Below are 10,198 nucleotides of genomic sequence, written 5' to 3' on the forward strand. Positions count from 1 at the left end.
TTTCTAGGAATTTGTCCCTTTCTTCCAGATTGCCCATTTTATTGGCATATAACTGTTCATAATATTCTCTTATTACTGTTTTTATTTCTATTGTGTTCGTTGTGATGTCTCCTCTGTCATTCTTGATTTTATTTATTTGGGTCCTTTCCTTTTTCTTTTTGATCAATCTGATATTGGTTTATCAATTTTGTTAATTCTTTCAAAGAACCAGCTTTTAGTTTCATTGATCTGTTGTACCATTTTTTTCTTTGGTTTCGATAACATTAATTTCTGCTCTAATCTTTAGTATTTCCTGTCTTCTGCTGGTTTTGTGTTTTATTAGCTGTTCTTTTCCAGCTTCTTAAGGTGTAAGGTTAGGCTGTGTATCTGAGATCTTTCTTCTTTCTTTAGGAAGGCCCGGATTGCTATATACATTCTTCTTATAGCCGCCTTTGCTGCATCCTAGAGGTTTGCGTTGGGGTGTTATGTTTTTCATTGACTTCCATATACTTTTCAATTTCCTCTTTAACTGCTTGGTTAGCCCATTCATTCTTTTTTTTTTTTTTCAACGTTTATTTATTTTTGGGACAGAGAGAGACAGAGCATGAACGGGGGAGGGGCAGAGAGAGAGGGAGACACAGAATCGGAAACAGGCTCCAGGCTCTGAGCCATCAGCCCAGAGCCCGACGCGGGGCTCGAACTCACGGACCGCGAGATCATGACCTGGCTGAAGTCGGACGCTTAACCGACTGCGCCACCCAGGCGCCCCGCCCATTCATTCTTTAGTAGGATCTTATTCAGTCTCCAAGTCTTTGTTACCTTTCCAAATTTTTTCTTGTGGTTGATTTTGAGTTCATGGCAATTGTAGTCTGAAATTATGCATGGTATGATCTCATTCTTTTAGTGCTTACTTAGGGCTGATTTGTGCCCCAGTATATGGTGTATTCTGGAGAACGTTCCATGGGCACTGGAGAAGAATGCATATTCTGTTGCTTTAGGATGATATGTTCTGAATATATCTGTTAAGTCCATCTGGTTGAGTGTGTCATTCAATGCTATTGTTTGCTTGTTGATTTTTTGATTAGATCATCTGTCCATTGCTGTGAGTGGGGTGTTGAAGTCTCCTACTATTATGGTATTCTTATCAATGAGTTTCTTTATGTTTGTGATTAATTGATTTATATATTTGGGTGCTCTCACATTTGGCACATAAATGTTTACAATTGTTAGGTCTTCTTGGTGGATAGACCCCTTGATTATGAATGATATAATGCCCTCCTGCATTTTTTGAAACAGTCTTTATTTTAAAGTCTAGATTGTCTGATATTAGTATGGCTACTCCGGCTTTCTTTTGTTGACCATTAGCATGATAGATTGTTCTCCATCCCCTTATTTAAATCTGGAGGTGTCTTTAGGTCTAAAATGCATCTCTTATGAAAAGCATACAGATGGATCTTGTTTTCTTATCCATTCCATTACCCTATGTATTTTGATTAGAGAATTGAGTCCAATTACACTTAGAGTGAATACTGAAAGATATGAGTCTATTGCCATTATGATGCTTGTAGAGTTGGACTTTCTGGTGGTGTTCTCTTGTGTTTCTAATCTTTGTTATTTTGTTATTTATTTATTTATATAGATATATTTTCATCTTTTCTCCTCTCAGAGAGTCGCCCTTAAAATTTCCTGAAGAGCTTGTTTAGTGCTCACAATCTCCTTTAACTTTTGTTTGTATGGGGATCTTTTTATCTCTCCTTCTATTTTGAATGACAGCCTTGCTGGATACAGAATTCTTGGCTGCATATTTTTCTGCTTCAGCACATTGAATATATCCCAACAGTCTGTCCTTTCTGGCCTGCCAACTTTCTGTGGATAGGTCTGCTGCAAACCTGATCTGTCTTCCCTTGACAGTTAGGGACTTTGTTTCCCTGTTGGTTTTATGATTCTCTTTGCCTGAGTACTTTGTCAATTTGACTATGATGTGCCTTCTTGATGGTCAGTTTTTGTTGAATCTAATTGGAGTCCTCTGTGCTTCCTGGATTTTGATGTCTGTGTCTTTGCCCAAGTTAGGAAATTTTTCCGCTGTGATTTCCTCACCTAACCCTTCCACCCGTATTTCTCTATTCCACTTCTGGGACCCCTATGATTCTTATGTTTTTCCTTTTTAATGAGTCACTGATTTCTCTAATTCTCAAGTCTTGCTCTTTTGCCTTAATTTCCCTCTTGTTTTTCTTCTTCATTATTCTCTATAAGTTTGTCCTCTATATCGCTGATTGTCTGTTCTGCCTCATCCACCCGTGCCATCCATCCATCTGTGATTGCAGCTCAGTTATAGCATTTTAAATTTCATTCTCGCTATTTTTTACTTCTTATATCTCTGTAGAAAGGGATTCTAATCTATTTTTTACTCCAGCTAGTATTCTTATTATTTTTATTCTAAATTATGGTTCTGACATCTTGCTTGTATCTGTGTTGCTTAAATCCCTGGCCATTGTTTGTTTGTGATCTTTCTTTTGGGGTGAATTCCTTCGTTTTGTCATTTTGAAGGGAGAAAAGGAATTATTGAGGTCGCAAAATTGAAAAAAAAGATAAAATTACAAGAATATTAAAATTAAAAATTAAACACACACACACACACACACACACACACAAATTGAATAGATGATGCTAGATCCTAGGTATGTTTTGGTTTGGGTGTTGAAAGTGTTTTGACAGATATGAAAAAAAAAGGGAGGGGAGAAAAAAAAGGACATCATTTGATAATTTGAAAAAATGAATACACTGAAGTATACTAAAATGAGATGATGGGAGTAAAATAGAGTTTGAAAAAAATTACACAAAATTAAAAAAACATAGTAGAAAAAAGGAAAGAAAAATATTTTTAATAAAAATTAAAAATAAATGTGATTTTTTCTTTTTTTTGTATTCAAGAAAAAAGAAAGGAAATTAAAAAGAGAAAAAAAGATTTAAAAAAGGAGGAAAAGGAAATCGTTTGAAAATTCAAAAAAGTGAATATATGGTAGTAGACTAAAACAAAATGATGATAGTAAAATAGAACTTGAAAAAATTTACAAAAAGCATACAATATAGTAGGAAATTTGAATAAAAATATTTTTAAAGAAATTGAAAGTAAAATGAAGTTTTTCTCTTTCTGCGTTCAAGAAAAACTACAGGAACGAAGAAGAGAAAAAAATAAAAAAATAAAAAGGAAATTGTTTTGAAATTTGAAAAGGGGAATACACTGAAGTAGACTAAAATAAAACCATGGAAGTAAAATACACTTTGAAATAAATTACACAAATGTAAAATATATAGAAATAAAATAAAAGAAAAATATTTTTAATAAAAATCGTTAATAAAAATGAATTTTTTCTCTTTCTGCATTCAAGAAAAAGAAAAATAAAGAAAGAAAATTGACTAGATGAACCTGCTAACAGATTGGAGTAGGACTGAAATTACTTTGTTATACCCTAGATGTAGCGCTTTATAGTCCATAAACTAAGCTGGCAGTGAGGCTTGTGTTCCTGAAGAGCCCAGTTGGCCCAGTTGGGAGGGGCTCAGTGTAATGGCTGCACTCTCCACTAGATGGCGCTTCTAGCCTCCTGGGGTGGATTGTTGCTGTGCTTGTAGGTGCCTATGCTCCTGCACGGGAGAAGTGAAAATGGTGCCACCCGGCTACCCAGTCTGTTCTCCCGGATCAGCAATCGCACACCCTTCCTCTGTCTTCAGCTGTCTTCCACTCCCCGCTCCTTCACATTCCATGTCCAGGTCCCAGGCTGCACCTCTCTCCCAAGTTTTGTCTCAGATGTGGCGGTTTCCCTGGCCCCTTACTTCCAAAGGACTGTGGATTGACCTGTTCTGCTCCTCTGTGGGAGGGTCTCATGGAGCAATGGCCGAATGAGCAGTGGCCAAATATCGGCTGCATGCAGGAATGTTTGCTGTACCCTGCTGCTGCCAGTGCCCTGAGACTGTGGCCAGGTGCTAGCCTCCCCAAGAAAAAGTTCGTGAGAGAGTGTAGCAGCAGCGTTTCAGGGAATATGGAAAATCACAACACACGTCTGGCACCAGGCTTCACCCTAAACGACCTTGTTCCAGCACCAGCAAATGTGGCCATTTTCTGGGGTCTTCTAGGACCAGGTGGCTTTCACAGTGTCTACAGAATTTCCTACCAATAGTGGAACCACTTCTCCCTGTGTGGCTCAAGAACCTCGTGAACCCCACTCTGTTCCTGGGAATTCACCTTTCCCAGCAGAACACCACCAGGTATGGAGCTGCAGAGTTGCAGCCTTTTCGCTCCCCTTGTTTACAGTCTTAATGGAATTTAAATCCTCTCCTTTCTCCTTTCTCCCTTTTTAGTTTAGTCCCTGTGGATGTTTCCAATTTTCCACTTTCTCTCCAGCTGCTTTTGGGGAGGGGTGCTTTTCCCATATTCTCACCCACTCCCCATCTCTGTCCTCTCTCCGCCTGCAAAAGCACCTCCCTTGCCGTGGTTTCTTGCTCCCCAAGGCCACCTCTTCACGCCACGTATTTGCTGAATTCTGTGGTTGAGGTTGTGCAGATTGTTGTGTTAATCCTCAATCAGTTTTCTAGGTGTGTAGGATGGTTTAATGTTGGTCTTGCTGTATTTCATTGATGCGAGACACACAAAATCTTCCATGCTGTTCCGCCATCTTGTCTCGTCCCCCAGTGACTGCCTAATTTTCATTTGAGCATTTGAGGATATCATGCCACTCCCTTCTTGCCTGCAGTTTTCTGTGGACAGTTCTGCCATAATCTTTTTTTATCTTCCCATATTCTTTAGTGAACTCTTCTGTCTTCATGCTTACAGGATTTTTTTTATTTGTGTATTTTCTGAACTTTACTATCTTATGTCTCAGAGTTGGCCTGATTTTTTTTTTTTATTTTAATGGGAGTTCTCTGTGACTCATAGATGTGGACGTCTGATTCCTTCACCATTTAGTAGAAATTTTGCATTATAATGCACTCAGATAAAAGTTCTCCCTTTTTTTCTTCCTCTTTTCTTCTGGGACTCCATTGAAAACAATTTTATTACACTTTATGGAGTTGCTGATTCCCTAAGTATACGTTTGTGATGCAATATGTTAATTTTCCTCTTCTTTCCTGCTTCATTTCTCACATAATTTTATCTTCTATGTCACTTACTCATTCATCTGATTCTTTCTGCCTTGAGTTCATTATATCCAATCATTTTCACAGATCAGTTACAACATTTTAAAAATTTCAGCCTGTGTTTTAGGTCTTTTCTATCTGTAGTCAGGGTATCCTCATGTCTTCTAGGCTTTCCACATGTACAACTAGTATCCTTATGATAGTTTTTAAAAGTTATGTTTCCTTATGATAGGTTTTAAATTCTGTTTGAGGCACATTATTTATATGTGTTTTAATTTTATCCCTGGCAATGTCCTTTTATCGTTTTCTCTTTTAGAATGAATTCCTCCATCATGGTGTATGTCTATGACTCCACTTTCTTAAGTGTTTTAGGAAAATCCTGTTATGTTTTCTGCTTCTAGAGTAGTGTCTTTATTGAGAAGTGTTACATACTGTTGAGGACCTGAAATTTCTGGGAGCATTTCTTGCATGTGCCATGTGCACTGTGCTGTCATGTATTGTCTGCTCTGTCCCTCAGGTCAGTCCTCTGCAGAGTTTCTCCTTGCCTCAAGTGGGGAGTTTTTCAACTTTGTCCATAGTGTTGAGTTTTAACTAGGTGAGTTTGGTGTGCTTAATAAAAGAGGCTAATTCATATCTCCCCTATAGGTGAGGCTATGCCTCACTATATGGTCAGTAGACTTGGTGCCTGTGCGGGTATATGGTGGTGTTTGGAAAGAGGTGCGCAATGCTGGTCTGGGTTCCAGGCACTCTTTCCCTAGTAAGGAAGCACCTAAGGAAGGCAAGGGGGGTATAGCTTGGTGTCAGTGGCTCAGTTTCTACTGGGAGGTGCTGAGCTGCTTACTGAATTCTGTCCATGCTGATTGGTGGGAGGAAATATTGGCATTATCTCCCTCTCTAGTTCCTGGAGTTGGAGTTCCCAGCCTCCCCTGTTCAGGAAGCCTTCACACAAAGAGAACAATCTGTACTTGTGGGTCCCAGGCTTCCTTCAGAACCCTGCCTTCACCTTGTCTGTATCCAAAGCATTGCCCTACCTGGCAGCTCAGGCCTCTTATGTTTTATATCAGGAGCTCTAGCTGGGTTTGAATACACCATTTTTTATGAACTCAATATGACAGGGACCTCACTGATCCTCTGGGAGAGAGTCTCACTATGCTTTGCTAGAGCTAGTTGTCCCAGAAGGTGAGTTGCATGAACACTAGCACTTGGAGTTCATGGTGAAGAACAACAAGAAGGCAGCGTCCATTTAGCTGCTCTCAGCAGAGGCTCCTATGCTAATAACCAGGGCAGTGCAATGGTGCCTGTCAGCTCTCCTGCCCCATGAGAGGTAATGCCCCACCTCCCAAATGCACTCCAAGAAGGTAACTGTCACCGCTGATTTAACCCGGGGATCCTCAAACTGCAGCACTCCCTATGGGCCTCAGGGATTCTTCCCCCAGGAGCACTTCTATGCCCACCAGGCCCCACTCCAGTGATGGCATGGACTTCTAAATCTTCAGTCTTTGAGTTCTGCATTTAAAGGAGGTTGACTTCTCATGATTAACTTTATGTGTCATCTTGACTGCATCATAGGTTCCCAGTCTCCCCACTGTTTCTGTGGATATCTGTGATGTGTTCCGGAAGAGACTGGAATTTCTATCCATGGTTTCTGTCTGCCTGGGCATCACCCATTCCATTAAGGTTCTGAGTAGAATCCGATGCAGAGGGAGGAAGAATTCCATTTTTACTTCCCATGTGCTTGTTTGAACTGGAACAGTGGTCTCCTCCGACCCTTGTTCTGAGAGTTACATCATCAGCTCTCCACGTTCTGAGACTAGACAGTAGTTCAGAATTACACCGCTGGTTTTCCTATGTCTCCAGCATGTGAGAGTGGAACGTGGGGCTTATCAATGTATTTAGTCATGTAAACCAATGTGCTTTGGGCTCTGTGCCTCGGGAGAATCCTAATACACTGAGATGAATTATCTCTTCTTAAGAGGAATTGAATAAAGCTGTAGCTCATTTAAAGTGCTGAGAAGCAAGAGCCAGGAGGGAAGTGTCACGTTGTTTGATTGGGACAAGGGCTGGGTGAGGATAAGGAGGAGCTGTGGGATCCTGTGGTCCTGGCTGCACAGGGAGTGCATCTGGGACTCCTCTAATGGTCAGCTGTTGTGCCTCAGGAAATTCTTAATTCATTCATATTGAAGGACGAGTAAGCAAGTGCAAACAACTGTGTCTTTTGTGCATGCTAGTGTAGTTTTCCTATTACAGCAAACTTTCTAAGTCAAGGAATGAACAGGAAAGTACAGAATCCTGTGTACAGAGAGGCCCACTGGAGAAACTGCTGTGTGGAGAGGAAGTCCCATACCCTGACAGGAAACCTGCCTGTAACCTCCATCTGCACCTGCTCCTGGGAACACAAACCAGAGTTGTGCATAGTGTGTGCCCCCTGGTGGTACTGATCCCCTCCTGCAGGGAGGTTTGTGTCTGGGCTCCCAGTGATGTCCCCTCACCGTGTCTCTTGCACAGTAATATGTGGCCGTGTCCTCGGTCTTCAGGCTGTTCATCTGAAGATACAGCATGTTCTTGGCGTTGTCTCTGGAGATGGTGAATCGGCCCTTCACGGAGTCTGCGTAGTATGTGCTACTTCCATCATCATAAATATATGCGACCCACTGCAGCCCCTTCCCTGGAGCCTGGCGGACCCAGCTCATATCATAGCTACTGAAGGTGAATCCAGAGGCTACACAGGTAAGTCTCAGGGACCCCCCAGGCTTCACCAGGTCTCCCCCAGACTCCACCAGCTGCACGTCACACTGGACACCTGCAGACACAAGACATGTTGGTCAGGAAACTGTCACACATCCACTGGTTCTCACTCATATCCACTCACATACTCTGTGTCTCCCATTCACCATGAATTACCTTTCAAAAGAGCAACCAGGAGAACCCAGCCCAGCACAAACTCCATGGTGAGGTTTCTGTGTTCTGTGCTGATCACAGAATGGGAACACCTGGTACTCCTGGGGCTGGGGCTCCTCTCCCAGCTGCAGGGTTGGTGCTAGTCTGGTTTTATCATCACAGAGAGGGCCCTATTTGCATGTTCTCTGACATATATATCAAACTCCACACTTAGATTTGATTCTTTAAAAGCGAACGACCATTAGGGATACACTTCTATATTAGTTTGTGTGGATGGTGCTGTGACAATATGAAGAATTCTAATATGTGAGCACAGTTATATTTGCAGGCCCTTGTGCATTTTTACAGGTCTTTAATCAACATAGGTCATTTTCAGAATGCATTTTTTTACATCCTTTTTGATGCTGAATTCCAATACTTTACTGTGTGCCATTTTCACTTGTATAATTTTGTTATTTGTGTTGCATGTATTTCCATTATGGTGTGTAGAATCACAGGTGGTTTGTTTATTTATTTATTTATTTATTTATTTATTTATTTATTTATTTTCGTTCATTTTGCATCCTGCACTTTTCCTCATTTTAAAAAACTGGTTCTAATTTTTTTTTTGTGGTATCTCTAGGGGTTGTTATCTTTAAGATCATGCCATCTGCAAAGAAGTAATTTTCCTTCCTCCTTACTGATTTTAATGTATTTTATTTCTTTTTATTTCCAAAGTTTGTGGGTACTTCTTCCAGTTGTAGGAGAAGAATGCCTTTCCCTTCTTTTCTTCTGGGTTTTCATCCTGTCTAAGGATTCAATTGAAATAAGACTGGTCTAAATGGGGGAATAAATTTCATTTTGCAAGTGCCTGGGCTTCCTAATAATATGACACCCAGACAATGAACAAAGCAGGTGGCACTTGTGACTTTCAGACAACAAAACTTTGGATTTGGCAAGAGTCAAGGCAAAGGTGTGGTTTTTGGGTATTTAATTAGTCAACAAATAACTAGGTTTGTTTGCACAACCTTCTTGTCCCTGAGTTCCTTATTCTGTTGCTAAGGATGGTTCTCCCCTCCTGGTACAGGGAAGGGAGTTTCCCAAGGGAGATTTATATCCTGCTGTCAAGGGACAAAGGAGGGTCTGAGTGTCCTTGGACTGGCTGTTTCTCCCGTGACTTTCATCCAAATAAGGACTGTGACACGATGATATGGTTTGAGGCAGCATAGTTATTCTTCATGTTATCATGTGGAATACCTCTATTGGGGATGACCATCATTGCCTGGCTACTGATGTGGCAGGAATGGTTTTAGTATGTTATGTTCAATATGCTGTCAGGTGTGGGCTTTCATAGTGGCCATGATCATGTGGAGGTAATTTCCTTCTCCTTTTTTTTTTTTTCAACGTTTTTTATTTATTTTTGGGACAGAGAGAGACAGAGCATGAACGGGGGAGGGGCAGAGAGAGAGGGAGACACAGAATCGGAAACAGGCTCCAGGCTCCGAGCCATCAGCCCAGAGCCCGACGCGGGGCTCGAACTCACGGACCATGGGATCGTGACCTGGCTGAAGTCGGACGCTTAACCGACTGCGCCACCCAGGCGCCCCTCCTTCTCCTTTTTAATTGAGTTACTTTAAATGATGAACATGTGCTTTTGTTCATGAAAAAACTGTCTCATGATTTTATGAATAAGTTAAGGATGGCTTTGATTCAATAATTCCATCTGGTAATGGAGGACATCACGTTTTTGCATTTGTGTATGTTGAAGGATACTTGCATCCCAGGGATGCATCACACTGGATTATCATGTATGATCCTTTCAGTGTGCTGTTTAATTCAGTAGGCTCGGATTTCATCAAGGACTTTTGCATGTATGTTTATCTGAGAAACTGGCCTGTAGTTTCCCTTCTTGTGGTGTGTTTCTCTGGCTTTGTTGTGAGAGTAAAGGTGTCCTCATAAAGTACATTTTGGAGTGGTCTTTTTCATCAGTGATTTGTAATAGTTTGAGAAGTATTGGCATTAATTATTCTTTCAATATTGTAGAATTTTAATAACACCTTGTTTGTTTTGGAGGGTGAAAGTTTTATATTTAGGATATCTTCTTACTAATTTTTGTTTTGTTCCTCTTGTATTTTGCATGAAAGAGTCTTGGTGGATTATATAATGCTAGAAAATGTGTAATTTGTTCTTGGTGATCTAATTGTTGACCTAT

General features: G+C 40.7%; 1 gene segment (V, D, J or C); it reads right to left on the reverse strand.

Moving 5' to 3' along the window:
- Positions 1–2,061: 2,061 nt before the first annotated feature.
- Positions 2,062–8,140, reverse strand: LOC121023009 (immunoglobulin heavy variable 3-23-like). The segment is given in 4 exon segments: positions 2,062–2,097; positions 5,538–5,540; positions 7,599–7,909; positions 8,011–8,140. Coding segments are annotated over 4 exon segments (381 nt in total).
- Positions 8,141–10,198: the final 2,058 nt, after the last annotated feature.

The sequence above is a fragment of the Herpailurus yagouaroundi genome, unplaced genomic scaffold (genome assembly GCF_014898765.1).
Source record: "Herpailurus yagouaroundi ecotype Mexico unplaced genomic scaffold, PumYag 487, whole genome shotgun sequence".
Taxonomy (NCBI): domain Eukaryota; kingdom Metazoa; phylum Chordata; class Mammalia; order Carnivora; family Felidae; genus Herpailurus; species Herpailurus yagouaroundi.